The sequence below is a fragment of the Oncorhynchus keta genome, chromosome 34 (assembly GCF_023373465.1).
Source record: "Oncorhynchus keta strain PuntledgeMale-10-30-2019 chromosome 34, Oket_V2, whole genome shotgun sequence".
Classification (NCBI taxonomy): Eukaryota; Metazoa; Chordata; class Actinopteri; order Salmoniformes; family Salmonidae; genus Oncorhynchus; species Oncorhynchus keta.
In genome coordinates this window covers 82,089,316-82,116,559 of record NC_068454.1, presented here as the reverse complement: position 1 = coordinate 82,116,559, position 27,244 = coordinate 82,089,316, and the positions used below count along the sequence as shown (strand labels likewise).

The window sequence follows — 27,244 nt, the reverse complement described above, 5'->3', positions numbered from 1 at the left end:
GGAGCATCACTGATTCCTTCGTGTGTGTGTGTGTTCTGCTGAATGCCTCTTGCACACAGAACAGAATACACTATCTGACTCTACCCCCCACACACTTCAACAGACAGTGAGTAAAGAGCTGAGAGCAGACAGGGGAGAGCAGAGGGTCATTCAACAAAGAGAAACCTTTTATCTCACTCTTTTATTTACCCTCGTTGAACTATTTTTTGCCGAACATGTTACTTAGCAGGTAGCCTAGTGGTTAGAGCGTTGGACTAGTAACCGAAAGGTTGTTAAATCAAACTCTCGAGCTGACAAGGTACAAATCTGTCGTTCTGCCCCTGAACAGGCAGTTAACCCACTGTTCCTAGGCCGTCATTGTAAATAAAAATTTGTTCTTAACTGACTTGCCTGGTTACATTTTTAAAAAATACTCTGAGATTTCAAATTCTACTACACCCCTTTCCCCCACACACAGTCCAATCCCTGTCCCCCACCCTCTCCTCTCCTCTCTGGGGGAGCACTTAACTCTGTGCCGGATCGACCGGGTCACCGTGGAGCTCGGCTCTGGAATGGTGTCCACACGGCTCTCAGTGGCACTCTGCCACCTCCACACAGCACACAGGACACTGCTACTGTAGAGCTGCTAGAACCATCGACCGCGGCAGAGTGGCCTCTGCAGAAAGACAGCCATCGATCCCTCCCTCCCTCCCCAGGAACTCAGTTAGAGAGAGAAAGAATGGATTCAGAGAAGAATGAGAGGGTATAGAGGTGAGGCAGAGAGCATGAGGTCTGAGAGCTGTCTCTCTCAGTGAGAGGTGAAAAGGACCTCGGCAGTGACTGCAGCACCAAACACACAGCGTACAAAAGAGTCCAACAACACAGACAGTAGACGTCTCACACTGAGGCGAGCATTCTACACACACACTCACACAGTACACACACTCTTTCTGACACAAACTACGTGTGTGTGTGACTGTCTGGACACCCTGTTCTCTACAGAATGAGTTAGTGTCACATTAAGGCTGGTCGGGTTGCTAAGGGCAGTGAATGTGTGTGTGTCTAATCTCATTTGGCTGCTCACAGGGGCGAATAATCTGCTAATTGTTGAGCACTGGCTACTTGTGTTGATGTCAACCTCTTAGAGCAGGCGAGTGTGTTTATGTGAGAGTGTGTGTGTGTTTATATGTAAATCGTCACAGGACTCGGGTGGGGGGTATGTTAGGTTAGTGTGTGTATTGATCTGCAGTGAGAGACACAGACAGGGTGTGTATGTCTCGGAGGTTTAGAGCCTGTTTAAGGTTTAAGGCTGCGGTAACATAATAACAACAAGATCCACAGGAACTAATGAGATGGAATTGAATGGAAAACAAGATGGAGTTTGTGCTTCGAGCTGGTAGCGCTCTGAGCAAGTGGAGGAGCACTGTGTGCATGTGTGTCCTGTATCTCTCTTTGTGTATCTGTTTAGTGTGTAACCCGTCTTTCCCTCTGTCTCCACAGAGCAGGTCCCAGGACTGAAGGACAGTAAGCGTGTTGAGGAGCTGCAGAACAAGGTGGTCTGTTGCCTTAGAGACCACCTGGGCTTTGGCCCCTCCTCCTCCTCCTCCTCCTCCAAGGCCACGCCCCCTCTAAGTCGTGTGCTGGGTGTTAGGGCGGAGCTCCGCTCCCAGAGGACCCAGGGTCTGCAGAGGATCTTCTACCTGAAGCTGGAGGACCTAGTCCCACCCCCACCTCTGATTGACAGGTTCCTAGACACTCTGCCCTACTGATGCTGCCTGGGCTGATTATGCCCACACATACATGTCACATCCTGTTTAAGATCCCCCCACCTAGAGCACCCGCAGCCACACTCAGAGGACCGAGACTTGCTGAGCTACGCTGAGAGACAGCCAATCAAATTGCTTTTCACTCATTAAGGACAACCAATCAAAAAATGCTTTTCACGCCATAAAGACAATTATTCATATGCTTACCACTTTCTATCTGGACCGTTTTTCTCGTGTGATGGGAGGATTTGAAAGGATGAAAAAAAAATGAAAGGGACATTTCTCTGTCCTGTTTCAGTCTGATTATGCCTGAAGGAGGAAAATAAGACCCAGGTCCTTGTTCTGGACTGGTTTGGCCTGCTTCAGTCTGGTTCGGTTCAGTCTGAAGTTCATAGCAGTCTGTCCTAGGGGCAGGGGAAGGCAGTCTGTGTGAGTAGCTGTGTGACGCTCTGATGATGTCCCAGGGAAACAGAAGCTGTGTTTGTTTTGTGTTCCCCCTGCGAAATTGGAGGAAGGAGACATTTAAATAAAAAAAGGTATCGTCAGTCTAGACGACGTACAGCGTGAGTGACCCAGCAATCTGTCTGTGTGTGTGTGAGCTTAGTCACACAACAGAAGGCATTAAAACAGAAGATCTATATAAAACACCCAACACACACAGTGAAGTGATTGCTGTTTGGCTCTGTTGTCCAAGTGCAATTTCTTTAGTGCTATCTTTTTTTTTTACGCAACAGCTAGAGATGGAAAGGTTTAATTTCAAACTCTAAATGATTCTCATACTAAGACTGGCCATGTACTGCCAGTCTGTCAGTAGCTCCGGGAGAAAGAGAGATTGGTGAGGAGGTACTGAGAACTAACCATTGATGACTCAGTCTCTCAGACTTGAACTGGCTGTAGTAGATTTAAGAATGAACTCTTAGGATTATTGGAGGAAAGAACGCAAGCAGCACTTACACCCTCAGAGGGTGACAAGCACAGACACACACCCACCCTGCTCCCCGAGAGAGGGAGCGAAGAGGCAGAGAGGAGGAGAACAGGAGAGGAGGAAAGGGGGGCTGGGAGTAGAAGGGTGCTCCATGGATGACTGTAAGGGGCCTGGGAGAGGTTGAAACATTCCGCAGTCATGCTCTTTTTATATGTTTGTAATATGGAGGCTGTGAGAGATTGGAGGACAGTGTTACTGTCTATGTGTTTCTGTGTAGGAGTACAGGAGCATATGCATGGTGTGTTATAAGCTGTTATAAGCTCTTATGAAGCTGTTATGACAGCCTGGCCTGGTTTGTGTGACAGACTGTGCCTGTGTGTGTGTGTGTGTGTGTGTGTGTGTGTGTGTGTGTGTGTGTGTGTGTGTGTGTGTGTGTGTGTGTGTGTGTGTGTGTGTGTGTGTGTGTGTGTGTGTGTGTGTGTGTGTGTGTGTGGTCCCCCCCCCCAACCCGGCCATCCACCATTACACATCACAGACTCACTCACAGGTATCCGTTTTGAAAGAAGGAAAAAATACAATTCTATAGATATATAAATATATATATATACAAAACTAATATTTTGAAGTGTTTTTAGCTTTTTCAAATATTGTGGTACAAGTTGTGCATTGTTTTTTTGAAGAAGAGAAATTAAAAGAAGTAAAAAAAGTTGTTTTCTATTTCCCTCTGACTGGAGTTTTTGTTCATCACTTTGACATCATGAAGTAGACCTGGTTATTCTGACTGACTGGTTATTCTGACTGACTGATTATTCTGACTGACTGGTTATTCTGACTGACTGGTTATTCTGACTGACTGATTATTCTGGCTGACTGGTTATTCTGACTGACTGGTTATTCTGATTGACTGGTTATTCTGACTGACTGGTTATTCTGACTGACTGGTTATTCTGACTGACTGATTATTCTGACTGACTGGTTATTCTGACTGACTGGTTATTCTGACTGACGGATTATTCTGACTGACTGGTTATTCTGACTGACTGAGTCTGCTGTTTCCATCATCATCATCATCATCATCATCATCATCATCATCATCATCATCATCATCATCATCATCATCATCACTCACAGTACCATGAATTAATGTTATATCAGGACAATGAGGGAAACCAGAGGATTCACTGCAAGGAATTGATCCTGCACACATTTCTAAATAAATGAAATAAAAATCACTGAATAAGTGTGATATGTGGAATGAAGTGTGTGTGTGTGTCTGAACTCATGTGTGTGTGTGTGTGTGTCTTTGAGTTCGTGTATTTGTGTGTCTGAGGGTGTGTATTTGTGTCCGAGTGTCTGAGCGCGCGTGTGTGTGTCTGATCGTGTTTGTGGTGACGGTTGGTTCCTCTTGACAGGTAAGAGGGATCTCCTCTCCCTAGGGACCCTTCGGGCTCTCACACGGAGGAGAGGAAAATTAGCAGGGAAATGGAGGGATGGGGAGTAGAGGAGGAGGGATGGAGGTGGATGGAGGGTTCATGTAAGCGTGAGGACCAGATCAGCCTCTACCCTCGCTAAACATGATCGATCGCCAAGGTGACATTTCACAGCACACCATGTATACTGTCACTGCCATCACTCGCGCACATGCACACACACACGCAGACACACCCCTGTCATACTGTCGCTGACACACTGATGCCATCACTCAACACACACACTAACTCACAAATACACACACACACACACACACACACACACACACACACACACACACACACACACACACACACACACACACACACACACACACACACACACACACACACACACACACACACACACACACACACACACACACACACACACACACATTAATCCAGGTGTTAAACTGTTTAAAACATCGCCCATGCCTGACCACGTGGTCTGTGTGTGTGTTCAGAACACTCTAACATCTTGTCCCTCTGTCAAAGAGAATGATGTCCCTGTGTCCAGTAAGCTGTCAGGTGAAAGGCCCGGCACACTGTGTACAGATACGGTGTGTGTGTTAATTCTCCTCTAACACAGGTAGTGACAGTGTTGAGTGATGAGTGACATAACACCAACACACACAGAGAGCAGAGAGCTCAATGACAGAAGTGAAAGACAGGATCACACAGACACACACACAGAAGGAGCTGTCAGTCTCTGCCAGCCGATCGATCAGTGCTGACAGATAGCAGATACCCCCAGAGTCTTAATTAGAGCTCCCATTAGAACACACACACACACACACAACTCACTCACTCTCGCACACACACACACACACACACACACACACACACACACACACACACACACACACACACACACACACACACACACACACACACACACACACACACACACACACACACACACACACACACACACACACACATATACTCTAAGCAGGTGGTATCCCACTGTTTGCATTTATTTATTATCAGAGATGGAGGCAGAATAGTCCTTTGAGATGTATTATCGCTTTTTTTTTTAAAGGGGATCCTGAAAACAGTTATTGCAAACACATAACAAGGTTGTGTGTGAACGCAGCAGCCATCAAACCAACAACAAAACAGTACAACATTGTAAATATTATATAGAAATAAATATAAAAGTGTTATTTGTTTATAGCAAATGAAGGGAGGAAGTCCTGCTGCAATACCACAGTAGAATGTTGTAGGTAGAAGGTGCTCTTTGGTAAAGGGCTAAAATGGTCATAAACACTCTTCATAGAATGACTTTAAAATGACTTTATTTTAGTTATGGTTCAATTGACCAAACCGTTTAAAACTAGGACGCCGAAACGCTTCAGAGTTTTACACTTTTTGTTTTACTGAACATGCCATAACTAAAATAAAGGCATTTTAAAGTAATTCTATGAAGAGTGACTTGGTCCTTTTAGTGTTTTAGGTATTTCTTTGTGTTGTTGCCTGCCAGTACTTAAAATTGGTCAAGTCAGGTGAGTATATTATGGGGGGCAATGTAATATTCATGAGTGGGAGGGGCTCCCCGCTGAAGCACTTCCTCTCCTGCTGAGACACACTTCCTGGATTACACTGAGACGGATGGCACCTGCGTCCTTCCACCACACACACGCACGCACACACGCACACACACACAAGCACGCATGTAAACACATTCGGTCAAATACTGTAAAACATACATTTATAACCTGGGCGTTTATTTGCTTCAATCACTGAACACAACTGGTGCTTATTAGAGACAGGCTTCTGTTTGAGCCAGACCTAACCTCAACAGGATTGGTGGGTCCCCTGTGGGACTGTTGAGCTAACGTAGGCTAATGCGATTAGCATGAGGTTGTAAGTTAGAAGAACATTTCCCAGGACATAGACATATCTGATATTGGCAGAAAGCTTACATTTTGCACTGTCCAATTTACAGTAGCTATTACAGTGAAAAGAATACCATGCTATTGTTTGATGAGAGTGCACAGTTATGAACTTGAAAAGTTATTCATAAACCAATTAGGCACATTTGGGCAGCTTTGATGCAAAATTTTGTACAGAAATGCAATGGTTCATTGGATCAGTCTAAAACTTTGCACATACACTGATGCCATCTACTGACCAAAATGTGAATTGTGCCTGGACTGGAATAATACATTATGGCCTTTCTCTTGCATTTCAAAGATGATGGTACAAAAAAATACAAAAATACATGCTTCTCTTATTTGTATTATCTTTTATCAGATCTAAATTCTCCTACATTGATTTCACATTTTCACAAACTTCAAAGTGTTTCCTTTCAAATGGTTTCAAGAATATGCATATCCTTGTTTCAGGTCCTGAGCTACAGGCAGTTAGATTTGGGTATGTCATTTTAGGTGAACATTTAAAAAAAGGGGCGGATTTGCACACAGCTCTTGCTCAAACAAATGTTGAAAAGACTACCATACTAGTTATTGTGACCAGTATGACCAGTATAAACATTGTAATAACAAATCCATCGCAGATCAGACATGCAAAGACTAGGCTGCCCATCATACACCCCCGATTTCACGTTTCAGCACCATTGTCTCACTCGTTGCACCTCTTGTATCCACCGTAGTTGAGCCGACCATGTCAAACCACACTGCTGTCTCATCAATGGCTCTTCTTTATCTTCTTGGAGCAATCTTAGACACGGCATCCATTTGAAACAGGTGTTATTTGCTGAAATGTGTGCCGATGCCCGGCTATTAAAAGGGATGGCAACTATTTGAGACTCTGCGTTTAATTTAAGTTTTATGGGAGACACACATCTGAAACAACACAATGTTGTGGTGTGATGTGGGTGTCCAGACTTTCACTGTCTGCTCAGCTCCTCCCCCTCAGTCTGCTGTGGCTTTACCTTTCTGCTGCGGGAGTCTCCCTGTGGGACTAGACACACACCAGGGGAGCCCCCCTGCAGGCTTGGTGTTTAAGGCCCAATTACATAAATAGAGAGGCCTCCTCAAACGCTTTTCAACCAGCACAGGAAGTGCGTGTATGTGTGTGTGTGCGTGTATGTGTGTATGTGTTAAATATTAAAGGTGATGACAGAGGTACAGAGGCTTGCTATAGATCTGCTTATCTCCCAGCAGGACCAGGAGCACATGCTGCTCTATCCCCAATATCACACACACACACACACACACACACACACACACACACACACACACACACACACACACACACACACACACACACACACACACACACACACACACACACACACACACACACACACACACACACACACACACACACACACACACACGCACACACACAGTCACACACTCACTCACACACACACACACACACACACACACACACACACACACACACACACACACACACACACACACACACACACACACACACACACACACACACACACTCTCTCTCTCTCTCACACAAACCCCCCCACACACAGACAATAGAGAGCCACAGGAGATGGCATGTCCATAATAATCCACTCTAAGCCTAGTGCTGTGACCATGCACCTGGCACCACTCCACCCTCCTAGCAGCTCCACATCATAGTTTTGTGTGTGTGTGTGTGTGTGTGTGTGTGTGTGTGTGTGTGTGTGTGTGTGTGTGTGTGTGTGTGTGTGTGTGTGTGTGTGTGTGTGTGTGTGTGTGTGTGTGTGTACATGTACGTGCGTGCGTGTGCGTGCGTGCATGTGGTGATAGTCCGACTGAGTGGACATTCTAGTTGTTCTCGCACGTCACACATTGGGGCGGCAGGGTAGCCTAGTGGTTAGAGCATTGGACTAGTAACCGGAAGGTTGCAAGTTCAAACCCCCGAGCTGACAAGGTACAGGCTGTTAACCCACTGTTCCTAGGCCGTCATTGAAAATAAGAATTTGTTCTTAACTGACTTGCCTAGTTAAATAAATAAATTGGTCGATGTTATTTGCCTGACATGATCAATATTGTCTACCCAATCAATATAGATGTACAACTTGGCAGAAGTTCAATTCCTGCTTTTACAAAAATGTATATGAAATCAGTCACTCATCTCTTGCTATAATATTCACTATTGAACTCAGAAAGGTTACTGTATGTGACTGCTGTAGATTCAACCTCAAGGGGCGGACCGTTCTCTCTGTCGGCTAAGGTTTTAGATCGGAAGTAATTCGTCTGCGCGCAAGTTGTTTACAAACAGAAGAGAAAGTTGGACATGTAGCTAACTCGAGACAAACAGTTACGAAATAGCCTAGAAGAATGCATCTCTCAAGTTTTACACTCATGGGTTTTTACTTTAAGTAAGTAATATGTTCACGGTTTGAAAATTAAACGTGATAGATTTAAAGTTTGAATGGTCAGCTGTGCTGGCAAGCTTGATAACATATTGATACATATTGTGACAGACACAATATAACGTTATACCTGCCAGCTAGCTAGAGGATGATGCCTTACCTCGGTCAAAATGTGTTTTAATGTGTCATAATTACAGACATTTCTTCTCTCTGGAACAAGCAAACTTTTCTGTTGTCATTTGTTCCGGATGTTGTCGTTTAACGTCGTTAGTTAGCAAACAGCTCGAGACAGACTGAGACCCTGTTATTCAAACCTTGGGCACGAGGGGGTCAGCAAAGCTCCCTACTAGCCAGCAATGGTATGTTGTGATGTGTTTGGCATTGGGTTACAAGGAGGTGTGTGTGTGTGTGTGTGTGTGTGTGTGTGTGTGTGTGTGTGTGTGTGTGTGTGTGTGTGTGTGTGTGTGTGTGTGAAATAACGGTGAAATAACGGTCACGTGGTTGTGTGTGGCACACTGATGTTTGATGTATACCTCCTGTCTTCCAGGTAGCTGAGTAAGAGGAGCACGTGTGTATGGTTTCAGGTGTGAGAACACCAGATGTCAGGGAGGATGTCAGAGGGAGGGGGCAAGCTAACGCTGAGGCGTCTTGAAGGGCCAATCAACAAGTTCACTAAAGTAGCCCTGCCGACAGACCTAGAAAGACTACAGAGACACCACAGCAATATACTGAAGGTAACACACACATATACTCACACACATATATACACACACACATATATACACATGCAAACTCACATCACCGACCATTGGAAGTTACAGAAGAACCACACACAGAGAAGCAGCAACTGAGCTTGTTATTGTCTTACAGTTCCAGCATAGTGGACAATGGGATCGCCTTCATCAGGAGCACATCAATGCCAGCCGCACTGTGCAGGTAAAACATAGACACACGCACACTGGCCTTGTGCTGAGTATATACTTTATGTTGTGGCGAATCGCATCTCTGCATGCATCTCTGCATGTCTGCATGTCTGGCAGACATATCAGTGTGGATGACGGATCACCACCTCAAGCTGAACCTCGGCAAGACGGAGCTGCTCTTCCTCCCGGGGAAGGACTGCCCGTTCAATGATCTCGCCATCACGGTTGACAACTCCATTGTGTCCTCCTCCCAGAGCGCTAAGAACCTTGGCGTGATCCTGGACAACACCCTGTCGTTCTCAACTAACATCAAGGCGGTGGCCCGTTCCTGTAGGTTCATGCTCTACAACATCCGCAGAGTACGACCCTGCCTCACACAGGAAGCGGCACAGGTCCTAATCCAGGCACTTGTCATCTCCCGTCTGGATTACTGCAACTCGCTGTTGGCTGGGCTCCCTGCCTGTGCCATTAAACCCCTACAACTCATCCAGAACGCCGCAGCGCGTCTGGTGTTCAACCTTCCCAAGTTCTCTCACGTCACCCCGAATCCTCCGCTCTCTCCACTGGCTTCCAGTTGAAGCTCGCATCCGCTACAAGACCATGGTGCTTGCCTACGGAGCTGTGAGGGGAACGGCACCTCAGTACCTCCAGGCTCTGATCAGGCCCTACACCCAAACAAGGGCACTGCGTTCATCCACCTCTGGCCTGCTCGCCTCCCTACCACTGAGGAAGTACAGTTCCCGCTCAGCCCAGTCAAAACTGTTCGCTGCTCTGGCCCCCCAATGGTGGAACAAACTCCCTCACGACGCCAGGACAGCGGAGTCAATCACCACCTTCCGGAGACACCTGAAACCCCACCTCTTTAAGGAATACCTAGGATAGGTTAAAGTAATCCTTCTCACCCCCCCCAAAAGATTTAGATGCACTATTGTAAAGTGGCTGTTCCACTGGATGTCATAAGGTGTATGCACCAATTTGTAAGTCGCTCTGGATAAGAGTGTCTGCTAAATGACTTAAATGTAATGTAAATGTAATGACTGTGTGGTGTGTGTGTGTGTGTGTGTGTGTGTGTGTGTGTGTGTGTGTGTGTGTGTGTGTGTGTGTGTGTGTGTGTGTGTGTGTGTGTGTGTGTGTGTGTGTGTGTGTGTGTGTGTGTGTGTAAAGTGCTGCACAGTGTGTTTTCACAATGACACACCATGTCTCTGGAACTGAAGAATTCACCCCCACCTCCTTCCCTCACACACACATACACACACTCAAAACACACCATTCCCCTCAAACCCCTTGGGAGGGGCAGAGTGCTTTCCTGTGTGGCGTGTGTGTGTTTCTGTCCGCTGGGCTGGGTGTGTGTAAGGAAGTTGAAGATGGGTGATGATACACAAGGACATGCAGCACAGATAGAGCCTAAGAGAAGTAGAGAGAGAGCAAGAAAGGCAGAGGGAAGCAGAGAAAGACCGAGTCACCACCCCCCACTCTCTAGGCAGGAAGTGAAGTCTCTAGCAGGAAGTGGGCTCCTCTGCTTTCTTTATTTCTGTCTGCATGCCTCTATTTTCATCCATCACTCATCTATTCATCCCTTTCTCCTAACTGTGAATATTATTATAGACCCCCCTCTGCTGCTCATCACTTTGAGGGAATAGGTTAGGTAGTTTAGACAGCACACTACAGATCACTTCCACACTCCATTCCCCCAGTGTGTTGTCAATTAGGGTGATCGTCAGTCAGAGTACCAGCTCGGAGAGCCTACTGGTTTGATTTGGGGTCTTTTAGTTTGGGCGTGCCTTTGCTATTTTTCCTTCTTGAACATATTTATGTTTAGTCACCATCAGAACAAATAATAATCTACTTGGACCGGCCGACCAAGACGAATACTTATTTTCCACCATAATTTGCAAATAAATTAATTCAAAATCCTACAATGTGATTTTCTGGATTTTTTTTCTCATTTTGTCTGTCATAGTTGAAGTGTACCTATGATGAAAATGACAGGCCTCTCATCTTTTTAAGTGGGAGAACTTACACAATTGGTGGCTGACTAAATACTTTTTTGCCCCACTGTAACATATTTGTATCATGTTTGTATTATGTTTGTGCTTTTGTACTTGATCTTGTGTCTTGAAAAGTGACTATACCTCACCAGTCTAACTGTTTTTCCAGAAAGGGGAAATTTGAACCGTAGAGATTGCAGCATTACTAGTTATTGTTTATGGCCCTCTCATGGTAAATAATTACTTTAGGGGATTACGTAGATTACATTTAAGAGGTTTTAACCAACCTTCTCCAGCAGCGCAGAGAGTTCATTCACCTGTTAATGTTCTTATTGTTGATCTTTGTGTTGTGTTCTTTGTGTGTGTGTGTCTCTGTATGTGTGTTGTCTGTGAAGCATATGCTAACAGGTCTTTAGCGTTCTGACAGTTGTGTCTCCCCGTGGCCATAGAAGCTCAATGCTAATTCAGTCTGCAGCTGTGTGTGTATGTTTATTCATCATGTCTAATTAGCGTGGGAGCATCTATTGGTCATGACCTCCTGACCCCTGCCCTGGTCTGCCCTGGGGCTGATGGGTACAACCAGGGGAGGCGATCTGACACCCTCCTACTTCCCCCTTCTCACTCCTCCTCCCAGCAGAGACACTGAAACCTGTCTGTCTGTATGAGGGTGTACTTCTCTCTCTCTCTCGTGCCTCTTTTTTAAATCTATCTGTTGGGAAGTTGAACCTCTCTCTCACTCTCTCTCACTCTCTGTAGCAGTTGAGGGCTAATGTTAGAGAGATGGAGAAGCTGTGCGGACGTATCTGTCCGGAGGACGGCCCCGCCCTGGAGAGGCTGGTTCAGCCAATCAGAGACCGAGCATCTGCTGCCGTGCAAGACTTCCTACTCCTGCATTCTAACCCCGCCCCTCTGCCACAGGCACCACGCCTCCCAGACCACTCATCCTCAGGTAGCACCGCCCCCTTCCCCTCTATTCAATACATCAGTTTATTCCATTCTATGTCAGCCATGTTACCTCTTCCTTTATTGACCAATAAACCAACTAATAAATAATCTAAATGCTCATTATGAATTTGAGAATTTCAGAAGCAGGAACATGTCCAGATCTAAAGTTGGTCACTCTGGTTCTCACTGACCTTGTCCATTAGGTGGTTCCCATGGTGATGATGTGGGCAGGGAGCCCCCTCCTGTCAATCAAACGCAGCTCCTCCTCCCAGTGATCCCCCTCAACGAGAGTGCTGCTGAGTCCTGGGACACCCTGGAGGAGGTGGGAATATTTGGGCCCCTTGTACTGTATTCACAAATTGTCTTAATAATAGATTAAGAGATTATAATATTTATTCATGTCTTTAATATGTCATATAGTAGGTTTCTGTTTATATTATTGTTGCTGTGTTAATATGAGTTTGTTTTGTCAGGACCTGAAGGAGCTTAGCGGTTTGGTGACAGAGTTCTCTCTGCTGGTCCATGTGAGTATTCTATGTACAGTGCATTCGGAAAGTATTCCCCTTGACTGTTTCCACATTTTGTTACGTTAGAGCCTAATTCTAAAATGGATTAAATTGTTTTCCTCATCAATCTACACACAATACCCCATAATGACAAAGCAAAAACTGTTTTTTAGACATTTTTGCAAATAAAAACTGAAATATCACATTTCCTTAAGTATTCAGACCTTTTACTCAGTACTTTGTTGAAGCACCTTTGGCAGCGATTACAACCTCAAGTCTTATTGGGTATGACGCTTCAAGAGTGTCACACCTTTATTTTTGTGGAGTTTCTTCCATTCTTCTCTAAAGATCCTCTCAAGCTCTGTCAGGTTGGATGGGGAGCGTTGCTGCACAGCTATTTTCAGGTCTCTCCAGAGATGTTCGATCAGGTATAAGTCCAGGCTCTGGCTGGGCCACTCAAGGACATTCAGAGACTTGTCCCGAAGCCACTCCTGTGTTGTCTTGGCTGTGTGGTTTTCATCAAGGATCTCTGTACTTTGCTCCGTTTATCGTTCCCTCAATCGTGACTAGTCTCCCAGTCCCTGCAACTGAAAAACATCCCCACAGCATGATGCTGTCGCCACCATGCTTCACCATAGTGATGGTGCCAGGTTTCCTCCAGGTGTGACGCTTGGCATTTAGGCCAAGGAGTTCAATCTTGGTTCAGCAGACCAGAGAATCTTGTTTCTCATGGTCTGAGAGTCCTTTAGGTAACTTTTCAAATCAAATCCAATTTTATTGGTCACATACACATGGTTAGCAGATGTTATTGCGAGTGTAGCGAAATGCTTGTGGCAAACTCCAGGTGGGCTGTCATGTGCCTTTTCCTGCGGATTGGCTTCCGTTTGGCCACTCTACCATAAAGGCCTGATTGGTGGAGTGCTGCAGAGATGGTTATCCTTCTGGAAGGTTCTCCCATCTCCACAGAGGAACTCTAGAGCTCTGTCAGAGTGACCATCAGGTTCTTGGTCACCTTCCTGACCAAGGCCCTTCTCCCCTGATTGCTCAGTTTGGCTGGCTGGCCGATCGGCCAGCTCTAGGAAGAGTCTTAGTGGTGCCAAACTTCTTCCATTTAAGAATGTGCTGTGCTGAATCCAAGATGGCGTAGCAGTCAGACGTCTTGTTGTGTCGTGTCCCTTGTATATAGCGTTTTTTAACATATTTTTCTCCGCATATCTTTTAAAACATTTAGCTAAACCTCAACTTCTAAATACTCTCCTGCAACCCGCCTCACCCAATGTAGCGCGGATCAGCTTTTTTTTCTAATGTATTTACTTCGGATCCTGAACCCCTCAACTGAAGCTAGCCAGCTAACTCCCAGCTATCAGTCAGCAAACCATTGCTAGCGGTCTTCAGCTAACCGGTCATCAGCTAACCTTTAACTCGGAAAGCTCTCGCCAGTTCGAACAACGCGACTCTAACCAGAGCATAACGGACCTATTATTTTTTTATCCCCAGATTCCCACCGCAAACGGAACATTTTCAGCTGGATCTTCACAACTAGCTAACTAGCTAACCGCAACCCCGGATGATTACTCCTGGCTAGCGTTTCCACCCACTTAGCTTGAAGCTAGCCCGGCCAGAGCTCCTGTGCTACCACCGAAGCATACTCCTGGGCTACAATATCCGGGCCCACGACCGGTCTATCGATGTCACCGCATGAAGAGGCATAAACAGACTCACCCCATCGCGACGTCCCCCAAAGGCTAACTTTCTAGCCCTTGCTATCTCCTTGCTTGCTAATTCGGCCTGCTAACTGCTAGCTTGTTTAGCCCTGGTCCGCTAACTGCTACCTTGTTTAGCCCCGGCCTACTAACTGTTAGCTTGTTAGCACAGGCCTGCTAACCGTCTGAATCGCCGCGTCCCAACCACTCAGAGGACCCATATTAACTTTCAATCTCTTTTCGATTTTTAATTAGTTTATACCTTCCGGTAACCTGCCTCACCCAATGTGATACAGAATCGCTATTATTTTTAATTTTTAGAACACACTCAAGAACCTCCAGAAGCTAACCAGCTAATTAGCTACAAACGATTTAGTCATTGTTAGCCACTGCTAGCGGCTTTTACCTTTTACCTTCTGCATAGCCAGCCAGTTTTTTAAACCTGGATAATACTCGCCAGTCTAGCTTCCCTGCCCCATCCACCGCTGCCCCCTAGACACTGATCACTTGGCTACATAGCTGATGCATGCTGGACTACCCGGGGTAGCCTAGTAGTTAGAGCGTTGGACTAGTAACCGAAAGGTTGCAAGTTCAAATCCCTGAGCTGACAAGGTACAAATCTGTTGTTCTGCCCCTGAACAGGCAGTTAACCCACTGTTCCTAGGCCGTCATTGAAAATAAGAATTTGTTCTTAACTGACTTGCCTAGTTAAATAAAGGTAATTAAAAAAAAAAAAAAAAATTAATATAAAAAAAAATCACGGTACTCCATTCTGCTTGTTTATGTTTTATCTGTCGGCCCCAGCCGCACTCAGGCTCTGTGTAGTTAATCCGACCCTCCCTGCCTAGTCAACGCCATTTTACCTGCTGTTGTTGTGCTAGCTGATTAGCTGTTGTCTCACCTACTGTTTTAGCTACTGTTTTAGCTAACTCTCCCAATTCAACACCTGTGATTACTGTATGCCTCGCTGTATGTCTCTCTCAAAAGTCAATATGCCTTGTATACTGTTGTTCAGGTTAGTTCTCATTGTTTTAGTTTACAATGGAGCCCCTAGTTCCACTCTTCATACCCCTGATACCTCCTTTGTCCCACCTCCCACACATGCGGTGACCTCACCCATTACAACCAGCATGTCCAGTGATACATCTCTCATCATCACCCAGTGCCTGGGCTTACCTCCACTGTACCCGCACCCCATCACACACACTACCATGCCCAGAAATCTGCTCCTTTTATTCTCTGTCCCCAACGCTCTAGGCGACCAGTTTCGATATCCTTTAGCTGCACCCTCATTCTACTCCTCCTCTGTTCAGCGGGTGATGTGGAGGTAAACCCAGGCCCTGCATGTCCCCAGGCACCCTCATTTGTTGACTTCTGTGATCGAAAAAGCCTTGGTTTCATGCATGTCAACATCAGAAGCCTCCTCCCTAAGTTTATTTTACTCACTGCTTTAGCACACTCTGCTAACCCTGATGTCCTTGCCGTGTCTGAATCCTGGCTCAGGAAGGACACCAAAAATTCTGAGATTTCCATACCCAACTATAACATTTTCCGTCAAGATAGAACTGCCAAAGGGGGAGGAGTTGCAGTCTACTGCAGAGATAGCCTGCAAAGTAATGTCATACTTTCCAGGTCCATACCCAAACAGTTCGAACTACTAATTTTGAAAATGACCCTCTCCAGAAATAAGTCTCTCACTGTTGCCGCCTGCTACCGACCCCCCTCGGCTCCCAGCTCTGCCCTGGACACCATTTGTGAATTGATCGCCCCCCATCTAGCTTCAGAGTTTGTTCTGTTAGGTGACCTAAACTGGGATATGCTTAACACCCCGGCAGTCCTACAATCTAAGCTAGATGCCCTCAATCGCACACAAATCATCAAGGAACCCACCAGGTACAACCCTAAATCTGTAAACAAGGGCACCCTCATAGACGTCATCCTGACCAACTGGCCCTCCAAATACACCTCCGCTGTCTTCAACCAGGATCTCAGCGATCATTGCCTGTATCCGCTACAGAGCCGCAGTCAAACGACCACCCCTCCTCACTGTCAAACGCTCCCTAAAACACTTCTGTGAGCAGGCCTTTCTATCGACCTGGCCCGGGTATCCTGGAAGGACATTGACCTCATCCTGTCAGTTGAGGATGCCTGGTCATTCTTTAAAAGTAACTTCCTCACCATTTTAGATCAGCATGCTCCGTTCAAAAAATGCACAAAAACATCCTGTGGCGGACTGCAATAGCATACTATAGTCCCCGCGATATGCAACTGTTCAGGGAAGTCAGGAACCAATACACGCAGTCAGTCAGGAAAGCTAAGGCCAGCTTCTTCAGGCAGAAATTTGCATCCTGTAGCTACAACTCCAAAAAGTTCTGGGACACTGTGAAGTCCATGGAGAACAAGAGCACCTCCTCCCAGCTGCTCACTGCACTGAGGCTAGGTAACACGGTCACCACCGATAAATCCATGATTATCGAAAACTTCAACAAGCATTTCTCAACGGCTGGCCATGCCTTCCGCCTGGCTACTCCAACCTCGGCCAACAGCTCCGCCCCCCCCCCGCAGCTACTCGCCCAAGCCTCTCCAGGTTCTCCTTTACCCAAATCCAGATAGCAGATGTTCTGAAAGAGCTGCAAAACCTGGACCCGTACAAATCAGCTGGGCTTGACAATCTGGACCCTCTATTTCTGAAACTATCCGCCGCCATTGTCGCAACCCCTATTACCAGCCTGTAATCTCGAATCCCACCGTACCTTCTCCACTGTGCAATCTGGTTTCCGAGCCGCTCACGGGTGCACCTCAGCCACGCTCAAGGTACTAAACGATATCATAACCGCCATCGATAAAAGACAGTACTGTCAGCCGTCTTCATGGACCTTGCCAAGGCTTTCGACTCTGTCAATCACCATATTCTTATCGGCAGACTCAGTAGCCTCAGTTTTTCGGATGACTGCCTTGCCTGGTTCACCAACTACTTTGCAGACAGAGTTCAGTGTGTCAAATCGGAAGGGATGCTGTCCGGTCCTCTGGCAGTCTCTATGGGGGTGCCACAGGGTTCAATCCTCGGGCCGACTCTTTTCTCTGTATATATCAATGATGTTGCTCTTGCTGCGGGCGATTCCCTGATCCACCTCTACGCAGACGACACCATTCTATATACTTCCGGCCCGTCCTTGGACACTGTGCTATCTAACCTCCAAACGAGCTTCAATGCCATACAACACTCCTTCCGTGGCCTCCAACTGCTCTTAAACGCTAGTAAAACCAAATGCATGCTTTTCAACCGTTTGCTGCCTGCACCCGCACGCCTGACCAGCATCACCACCCTGGATGGTTCCGACCTTGAATATGTGGACATCTATAAGTACCTAGGTGTCTGGCTAGACTGTAAACTCTCCTTCCAGACTCATATCAAACATCTCCAATCGAAAATCAAATCTAGATTCGGCTTTCTATTCCGCAACAAAGCCTCCTTCACTCACGCCGCCAAACTTACCCTAGTAAAACTGACTATCCTACCGATCCTCGACTTCGGCGATGTCATCTACAAAATTGCTTCCAACACTCTACTCTGCAAACTGGATGCAGTTTATCACAGTGCCATCCGTTTTGTCACTAAAGCACCTTATACCACCCACCACTGTGACCTGTATGCTCTAGTCGGCTGGCCCTCGCTACATATTCGTCGCCAGACCCACTGGCTCCAGGTCATCTACAAGTCCATGCTAGGTAAAGCTCCGCCTTATCTCAGTTCACTGGTCACCATGGCAACACCCATCCGTAGCACACGCTCCAGCAGGTGTATCTCACTGATCATCCCTAAAGCCAACACCTCATTTGGCCACCTTTCATTCCAGTTCTTTGCTGCCTGTTACTGGAACGAATTGCAAAAATCGCTGAAGTTGGAGACTTTTATCTCCCTCACCAACTTCAAACATCTGCTATCTGAGCAGCTAACCGATCGCTGCAGCTGTACATAGTCTATCGGTAAATAGCCCACCCATTTTACCTACCTCATCCCCATACTGTTTTTATTTATTTACTTTTCTGCTCTTTTGCACACCAATCTGTACATGACCATCTGATCATTTATCACTCCAGTGTTAATCTGCTAAATTGTAATTATTTGCCTACCTCCTCATGCCTTTTGCACACAATGTATATAGACTCCCCTTTTTTTCTACTGTTTTATTGACTTGTTAATTGTTTACTCCATGTTTAACTCTGTGTTGTCTGTTCACACTGCTATGCTTTATCTTGGCCAGGTCGCAGTTGCAAATGAGAACTTGTTCTCAACTAGCCTACCTGGTTAAATAAAGGTGAAACAAAAATGAAATAAAAAATAAAAAAATGATGGAGGCCACTGGGATCTTCAATGCCGCAGACATGTTTCAGTACCCATCCCCAGATCTGTGCCTCGACACAATCCTGTCTCGAGGCTCTACGGACAATTTCTTCAACCTCATGGCTTGGTTTTTGATCTGACATGCACTGTCAACTGTGGGACCTTAAATAGACAGGTGTGTGCCTTTTCAAATCATGTCCAATCAATTGAATTTGCCACAGGTGGACTCCAATCAAGTTGTAGAAACATCTCAAGGATGATCAATGGAAACAGGATATACCTGAACTCCATTTCGAGGCTCATAGCAAAGGGTCTGAATACTTCTGAAATTAGCAACAAAAAAAAACAACTACATAAAAAACGTTTTTCATTTAGTCATTGTGGGTTATTGTATTATTATTATTATTATTAGATGAGGACAATTTTTTAAAAGTTAATCCGTTAAAGAATAAGGCTGTAACATAACAAAATGTTGAAAAAGAGAAGGGGTCTGAATACTTCCCGAATGCACTGGATGTTTTGTGTGTGTGATTGATAGCTGACAAGGTCAGCAGACAATGCCTTTCTGGTGTCTAATGAGACAGTATGAATGACAGGGACAGGACTACGTAACACAGATAGCCCGCTGCGGCTACGCTAACCATGCTGTTAGCACACAGGGCAGTGAGGGCACTGACAGACAGTGTAGTGAGCGACAGCTAGCCTAGCGTCTGTCTGTCTGGTTGGATTCATGCTGGGGCTCCTTAGAGAGCAGGTCATAGCACACTACAGGTTACTGGAGTGGGGCTGCAGGCAGGTGTACTGCTGGGGGAGGGGGGATGGTAGAAAATGGGCCATAGGGGAGAGGTGGGAGACGAGAGAGGATAGGAGAGAAGGGGGCTGTGTGTCCATGGGGAGTAGAGAGGAGAGTGCCGTGGGAGAGAACACAGGCAACAGGGCGTATGGTAGGCCAGGAGGAAAACAGACGACTCCGATTATCACTCTATCCCCTGGGAACGAAAGAGCAATAGGAGGGTGAGTGGGAGGAAGGGAGGGCTTAAACATGGTGAGAGAGGAGGGCAGAAAGAGGTGTAGAGAGAGAGATTTAGGGAGGGAGGGCGAGAGACGAGACTGAGAGGAGATTGTTTTGAAGGAGAGAGCATAAAGATGTTTTAGTGCTGTGGTCTCTCTGGGGTGACTGGTGTTGTTCAGGGACCAATACTCAGCCTCTCAACCACAGGGTAAACACTGCTGTGTGTCGGTGTTTGTATCTGCCTGGGGATTTGAGAGAGAGAGAGAGGGAGGGAGGGAGGGAGGGAGGGAGGGGGACAGAGACAGGCAAGTTGAGATGTTCAGACGCAGCCTGCTAGTGTCTGACTGAAGCACTCATCTCCCCCTGTTACACTGGCTGGAGCCTAGAAGCTCCACATCCACCAACAACCATACATACATCTGGGATTTAAAGGGAGGGAGGGTGAAGAAATGGGAAACGAAGTGAACATGAGAGATGTGAGGACTGAGGAGAGGAGTAAAGGTGTCAGCATGCTTCGGTTCAGAATGAGTGTGCTCACATAATCCCTTAAAAGACCTTTGTTCGAAGTACCAAGCAGATCTTAGTCGAACAATTTTACATCCAAGATGTTTGGTGCGGTCTCCCTGAATGACATCAAACATTTAAATTGAAGAATCCCTACTGTTGACCAATCACAGGCGAAGGGGCGTAGACTTCAGCTACCGACTCCGGCATGCCTGGAGAAAATGTTTTGTTAGCACGGCCGGAAAAAGCCCTCACCGAAGACCAAAACTAACAAAAGCGTTACAATATGCCGTCCTAATATATGCACAGCTGGGAAGCATGCAGACACCTTAAGGGAGAGGAGAATGATGGAGGGAGGGGACTGTAACGGAGAGGAGGGAGGGGACTGTAACGGAGAGGAGGGAGGGGACTGTAACGGAGAGGAGGGAGGGGACTGTAACGGAGAGGAGGGAGGGAGGGGGCTGTAACGGAGAGGAGGGAGGGAGGGGACTGTAACGGAGGGGAGGGAGCGGACTGTAACGGAGAGGAGGGAGGGAGGGGACTGTAACGGAGAGGAGGGAGGTAGGGGACTGTAACGGAGAGGAGGGAGGGAGGGGACTGTAACGGAGACGAGGGAGGGGACTAACGGAGAGGAGGGACGGGACTGTAACGGAGAGGAGGGAGGGGGCTGTAATGGAGATGAAGGAGGGAGGGAGGGGACTGTAACGAAGAGGAGGGAAGGAGGGGACTGTAACGAAGAGGAGGGAGGGGACTGTAACGGAGAGAAGAGAGTGGACTGTAACGGAGAGGAAGGAGGGAGGGGACTGTAACGAAGAGGAGGGAGGGAGGGGACTGTAACGGAGAGGAGGGAGTTAGGAGGCAGTGACGGAGAGGGAGGGAGTTGTGAGGGAGGGAGTTAGGGGGCAGTGACGGAGAGGGAGGGAGTTGTGAGGGAGGGAGTTAGGGGGCAGTGACGGAGAGGGAGGGAGTTAGGGGGCAGTGACGGAGAGGGAGGGAGTTGGGAGGGAGGGAGTTAGGGGGCAGTGACGGAGAGGGAGGGAGTTAGGGGGCAGTGACGGGGAGGGAGGGAGTTAGGGGGCAGTGACGGAGAGGGAGGGAGTTAGGGGGCAGTGACGGAGAGGGAGGGAGTTAGGGGGCAGTAAGGGAGAGGAGGGAGGGGGATGTAACGGAGAGGAGGGAGGGGGCTGTAACGGAGAGGAGGGAGGGGACTGTAACGGAGAGGAGGGAGGGGGCTGTAACGGAGAGGAGGGAGGGGGCTGTAACGGAGAGGAGGGAGTTAGGGAGAGGAGGGAGTTAGGAGGCAGTAAGGGAGAGGAGGGAGTTAGGAGGCAGTAAGGGAGAGGAGGGAGTTAGGAGGCAGTAAGGGAGAGGAGGGAGTTAGGGGGCAGTAAGGGAGAGGAGGGAGTTAGGAGGCAGTAAGGGAGAGGAGGGAGTTAGGAAGCAGTAAGGGAGAGGAGGGAGTTAGGAGGCAGTAAGGGAGAGGAGGGAGTTAGGAGGCAGTAAGGGAGAGGAGGGAGTTAGGAGGCAGTAAGGGAGAGGAGAGAGTTAGGAGGCAGTAAGGGAGAGGAGGGAGTTAGGGGGCAGTGACGGAGAGGGAGGGAGTTAGGAGGCAGTAAGGGAGAGGAGGGAGTTAGGGGGCAGTAAGGGAGAGGAGGGAGTTAGGAGGCAGTAAGGGAGAGGAGGGAGTTAGGAGGCAGTAAGGGAGAGGAGGGAGTTAGGGGGCAGTGACGGAGAGGGAGGGAGTTAGGAGGCAGTAAGGGAGAGAGTTAGGAGGCAGTGAGGGAGGGAGTTAGGAGGCAGTGATGGAGGGAGTTAGGAGGCAGTGATGGAGAGGGAGGGAGTTGTGAGGGAGGGAGTTAGGGGGCAGTGACGGAGAGGGAGGGAGTTGTGAGGGAGGGAGTTAGGAGGCAGTGATGGAGAGGGAGGGAGTTGTGAGGGAGGGAGTTAGGAGGCAGTGATGGAGAGGGAGGGAGTTGTGAGGGAGGGAGTTAGGGGGCAGTGACGGAGAGGGAGGGAGTTGTGAGGGAGGGAGTTAGGGGGCAGTGACGGAGAGGGAGGGAGTTGTGAGGGAGGGAGTTAGGGGGCAGTGACGGAGAGGGAGGGAGTTGTGAGGGAGGGAGTTAGGAGGCAGTGATGGAGAGGGAGGGAGTTGTGAGGGAGGGAGTTAGGAGGCAGTGATGGAGAGGGAGGGAGTTGTGAGGGAGGGAGTTAGGGGGCAGTGACGGAGAGGGAGGGAGTTGTGAGGGAGGGAGTTAGGGGGCAGTGACGGAGAGGGAGGGAGTTAGGGGGCAGTGACGGAGGGGGAGGGAGTTAGGGGGCAGTGAGGGAGGGAGGGAGTTAGGGGGCAGTAAGGGAGTGGGAGGGAGGGAGGGAGTTAGGGGGCAGTGACGGAGAGGGAGGGAGTTAGGGGGCAGTGACGGAGAGGGAGGGAGTTAGGGGGCAGTGACGGAGAGGGAGGGAGTTAGGGGGCAGTGACGGAGAGGGAGGGAGTTAGGGGGCAGTGAGGGAGGGAGGGAGTTAGGGGGCAGTAAGGGAGTGGGAGGGAGGGAGGGAGTTAGGGGCAGTAAGGGAGACGAGAGACTTAAAAAAGCTCACGGTTGATCATAGTTATGACTGAAACCACTACAGAAAATGTATACCTGTTGTCTGAATATTGTCTATCCATATGTAATAAGTAGCTAATGTAAAAAGGTACCATGTCCATAAAATGCATATAGTATGTATATATAACAACTATAATAAGGAAGAAGAGAAGGATGGATGGTGTCCAGCACACAGGGAGAGGGACAGCTGCCACTCTGAATATTTCATTAGCTCCTCACAATAAACCCCCAGACCCCTCCTGCCCCAATATAACCCCCCCAAGACCCCTTCCTACCCCAATATAATCTCCCCAGATCCCCCCTGCGCCAATATAATCTCCCCCAGACCCTACCTTTTCTACTTTATACCCGCATCACCCCCCCACAGACAGACACACACATCTGTGTTGCTGTGTCGAGAGGGACCAAGTCAGCGGTGTGTCTCCAGTGTATAAACCCTGTGTATGTGTCAGTCCCAGCAGGAGAAGATTGACAGCATAGAGGAGAACGTCAACACAGCAGCAGCCAACGTGGAGGAGGGGACCAGGAGCCTCGGGAAGGTGTGTGTGTGTGTGTGTGTGTGTGTGTGTGTGTGTGTGTGTGTGTGTGTGTGTGTGTGTGTGTGTGTGTGTGTGTGTGGTGTTTGGGAGATCGATGGCACTTTGCCTCCCAGCCATTCTACAACGTTTGTCCCTATTGATCCAGCAGAATACGGAGGAAAGCTGCAATTAAAGAAATAGAGAGAATAGATGGAGAGAGGGGTTAAGTTGTACAGTGATGGAGGGAGGGGTTGAGTAGGGGGTGTTGTCAATGGAGAGTGCAAGGTGTGTGTGTGTGGGTGCAGGAGGCGAGGAGAGGTATGAAGGGCTATTTAATAGCTCTTCAGGAGCAGCGTTTGGCCTCCCACTGTTGGCTCAATACACACACACACACACACCCCCTCAGAATAAAGTCAGACTGACAGCTCAATACCTACAGACATATTACAAGCTCAGTGTGGTACGTTGTGTGAGCTCTATACGGCTGAACAGATGCTCCGCGTACACACCCGTTTGAGTCTAGTTGCAGACAAAATATCACAATATTTAAAAATGTGGTTTATTTAAGCGTAAATGTACCATCTCTCACCCCATGTTTTGATTGATAAATTGAACTTCAACTCAGTTCAACTCCCTTAATTGATGAAGTTGAAATGGGATTGAGCCCACATTGAGGTCCAGAATATTCTAGGGTATGGGTGTGGCTGTGCTGTTAAGGGATCCTGCCTGAGTGGCACAGCGTTCTAAGGCACTGCATCACTACAGACCCGGGTTCGATCCTGGACTGTATCACAACCGACTGTGAATGGGAGTCCCATAGGGCAGCGCACAATTGGCCCAGCTTTGTCTGGGTTAGGCGTTTTGGACTTGTTTTTCTGCTAGGCAACCTGAAGATCAAAGCCGAAGTCTACGGTCCTTCGTCGGTAATTGGTCAACAGTAGGGATTCTTCAATAAAGTCTTTGTTGTCATTCAATGAGAAATGACTAGTTTTCATGCACATTTTTTCATTAAGAAATACCTCACGAAACATCTTAGTTAGATGTAAAATTGCACAACTAAGATCTCCATGTCAAAATTAGTGACAGATTTATCTTAGATTAATTCTGACTATTTTGAGGAAGTGTATTCTGGCTACGGCATCTCTAAATGGACAAATAGTACTATTGCTGCTTTTTTTTCTCATTTTTCAGGTCTTTTAAGGGAGTATGTGTGCACACTCGATGGGCTAGGAGTCAGCCCAACTGAAGCATGCTGAGGCCTTTAGAAGCAGTGTGTGTATATAGAAGAGGTGTCAGACACAGCAGTGTGTGTCATCTGTCATCAGGCCAGGTGCCATTACACACACCCCTGCTTTACCAACACCCTGTACTCTGAACTTTCAACTTACCTCTGGTTAATTAAAATGACCTTCGCTGCCATGATGTGAGGGGGTGGGAGGGCGTTTGAACTGGAGCCATTTAACTGTTCATCTGTTAATCAACCGTGGGAGGGGGTAGTGTGTGTGTGGCGGAATGTTCAGAGGAGTCACTCATTTACAGCAATCAGTCTAAAGGAGCGTCTTCCTCTCTGAAGATAACAATATTAATAAACACACACACACCTCATTTCTCCAATTTTAATAACTGTGGGTAATTAAACTGTAGAGCTTTGATGATGATGATGGTGTGTGCGCATGTGTTGCTGTTTGTGTGTGTACATTTGTGTGTGTGTGTGATCATGAAAGGCCAGGTAGATCTGAAGACTTCTCGCTGACTGTGTGTCTTAGAACATCAAAGGAATAACCCCCCTGAGTGTGTGTGTGTGTGTGTTATATGTGCGTTGATTTGTCCCAAGCGAAGTTTCTTCTTATTTCCTTGTCTTTTTAATTGAATTTAAGAATCTTTATTGGCATAAAAAGTGAAGAAACCTAGACTGTCAATGCATGTAGTGACTCGTCTATCCCTCTGTCCTCTCCGCAGGCGGTGGGCTACAGGCTGGCAGTGTTACCCGTGGCGGGGGCAGTGTTAGGGGGGGTGCTGGGTGGGCCGCTGGGCCTACTGGTGGGGTTCAAGGCAGCGGGGGTGGCAGCAGCGCTTGGAGGGGGGGCTCTGGGGTTTGCAGGGGGAACCTGGTCCAGAAGAAACGCAGAGCTAGAGTAGAGTCCCAGATGAACCAGCTCACTGCACCCCCTACGGAACCAGAACCACCGCTGGACAAGGACAAGTGACCTCTGATTGGTCGTGAAGGGACCTCTGACCTCCAGAAGCTTACACTGGTCCAGGTACTGTCCGACTACATTGCAGACGCATGCTAGACCTTACATATCAGCTAACCACATCATATGATATAGCAATCTGATGCCCGACTGCACAGTTGAAGTGGCGCACAACCATTGGTTGATGCAATGCAACGCCTGTGCATCTTGTCGGGTAGGAACTCAACCTAGATATCCCTCAGACTAACTGGCTGTCCGCTCTAACAATCTGTTGTTTGACCAATAGATTTGCTCTCTTTACTGTGGTAATAAGGAACTCCTCCTCCTTCTCGCTGCCAATAGACAGAGGAGAGAGGTATGTCAAGAGAGGCCTACTGTGAAGAGAAGCCTGCCACTGGGATCTACCACTTCCCAATCAATAAGACTTTTAAACATCGTAGGAGAGCCTTGTGAATGCTGTGTTAGTTGAGTGTGATGTATGTATATATGCTGGGTCTGTTGGCTTTGTATTTAAAACTTTAAAGTAACTGTCCAGTGTTTCCAGATTTCTATTAAATATGATCTACACATTTTTACAATATAAATGAAATAGTTTTCCTTCCAAAATCTTTTAAATATGTTAAAAAACAGATTTTCTGTGTTGGAATGGAATGGTGTGGGCGTATACTGATCTTAAAAATATTCATGTGAGTGGATCGCTGATTGGCCAGCTCATCCTCCTTAGGATGACAGCAAGTTGAGATACAAGTTTGTTTTTTGTTTTCTACAATTAATATTTTGCCCACAAATACAAGTATAGGATGAGTCAACATTATTTGGGTATGAGATTACAGAACGTTCACTGCACAGTTACTTTAAGTATATGATTATACATTATGAAAAGATGTGCATTATTAGTAGAAAACACTACAGCCTAGTTTTGTAACATAAGTCCTGCTGTTTGGTGCCTTTTAGTACAGACGGAGAGATGGTAGTTTTATTAAAGTCATGTTATTATACTGTGTTTCTTAGACAGACCGTCTTAACTACCCCCAGTCTTTATCAAATACACACTGTGCCAAAGCCAGACACAGCCTGGGTCAAGCAGTCACCCATCTCTCTAGTTTATGAACTTATTGATGTTTATCTGAGTCTGCTGCTCTGCTTAGAGTATACAGCTCATTAACAGAGGGAGAGGGAGGTATAAACAGCAGTAAATGTCAAGACTGTGTCCTGGTCTGAACCCTGCTGGAGAGGAGAGGCCTGCTCCCTATGACAGACTGGAATGTGTCAATTTGAAAGACTGGGGAGCAGAGAATAAGAGTGAGTTATTGTGATTGAGAAAGGTTAGGAGGATAAACACAGCTGTCCTGGGTGTACCAGGTAGAAAGTTGTGATGAGTGAGGCCAAAGTTTCCCCTCTTAAAAGTGCCACGAGAGAAACGGGTCACGCCTGATGTCATCTACTACAACAGTGACCAACTAAATATGGATGCTCTTAATCTATGTGATGATTTACTTTTATATTGCCAAAGAAAACCAATAAAATCTACTTCTGATGAAGGAATTGTGTGTGTGTGTGTCAAGCGTCTTC

At 47.2% G+C, this 27,244-nt stretch overlaps 2 protein-coding genes across 8 annotated transcripts in view; both read left to right on the top strand.

Moving 5' to 3' along the window:
- Positions 1 to 3,387, top strand: part of LOC127915377 (nuclear receptor subfamily 4 group A member 3-like) — a 47,852-nt gene extending 44,465 nt beyond the window's left edge. For all 3 annotated transcript variants that reach the window (XM_052495658.1, XM_052495657.1, XM_052495656.1), the window contains one exon: positions 1,480 to 3,387. In XM_052495658.1, the coding sequence (XP_052351618.1) occupies positions 1,480 to 1,748 (269 nt within the window). In that variant the 3' untranslated portion in view covers positions 1,749 to 3,387. The remainder of the gene's footprint in view (positions 1 to 1,479) is intronic.
- A 4,894-nt stretch (positions 3,388 to 8,281) lies between these two features.
- LOC118378841 (syntaxin-17-like) lies at positions 8,282 to 27,222 on the top strand. 5 transcript variants are annotated; one of them, XR_008091169.1, is made up of 9 exons: positions 8,282 to 8,436; positions 8,978 to 9,164; positions 9,301 to 9,366; positions 12,098 to 12,290; positions 12,490 to 12,608; positions 12,760 to 12,810; positions 23,412 to 23,498; positions 25,437 to 25,738; positions 26,015 to 27,222. XR_008091169.1 is itself a non-coding variant. In XM_052495653.1 (9 exons), the coding sequence occupies exons 3-9, from the start codon at positions 9,030 to 9,032 to the stop codon at positions 25,614 to 25,616; spliced, it is 831 nt and encodes a 276-aa protein (XP_052351613.1). In that variant the 5' UTR covers positions 8,286 to 8,436; positions 8,702 to 8,789; positions 8,978 to 9,029; the 3' UTR covers positions 25,617 to 27,222. The 5 variants fall into 5 exon arrangements, 3 of the variants coding, with proteins under 3 accessions (XP_052351612.1, XP_052351614.1, XP_052351613.1); XR_008091167.1 differs by having other exon boundaries at positions 25,986 to 27,222; XM_052495653.1 differs by adding an exon at positions 8,702 to 8,789 and having other exon boundaries at positions 8,286 to 8,436; positions 25,437 to 27,222.
- The last annotated feature ends 22 nt before the right edge of the window (positions 27,223 to 27,244 follow it).

What these genes read in the sequence shown, in the direction of transcription:
- LOC118378841 (XM_052495652.1), top strand. Translation starts at nt 9,030, where the DNA reads ATGTCAGGGAGGATGTCAGAGGGAGGGGGCAAGCTAACGCTGAGGCGT. An exon ending in ACCACAGCAATATACTGAAG is followed by an intron (nt 9,165 to 9,300) that starts GTAACACACACA and finishes ATTGTCTTACAG; the next exon opens with TTCCAGCATAGTGGACAATG. An exon ending in CCTGGGACACCCTGGAGGAG is followed by an intron (nt 12,609 to 12,759) that starts GTGGGAATATTT and finishes TTGTTTTGTCAG; the next exon opens with GACCTGAAGGAGCTTAGCGG.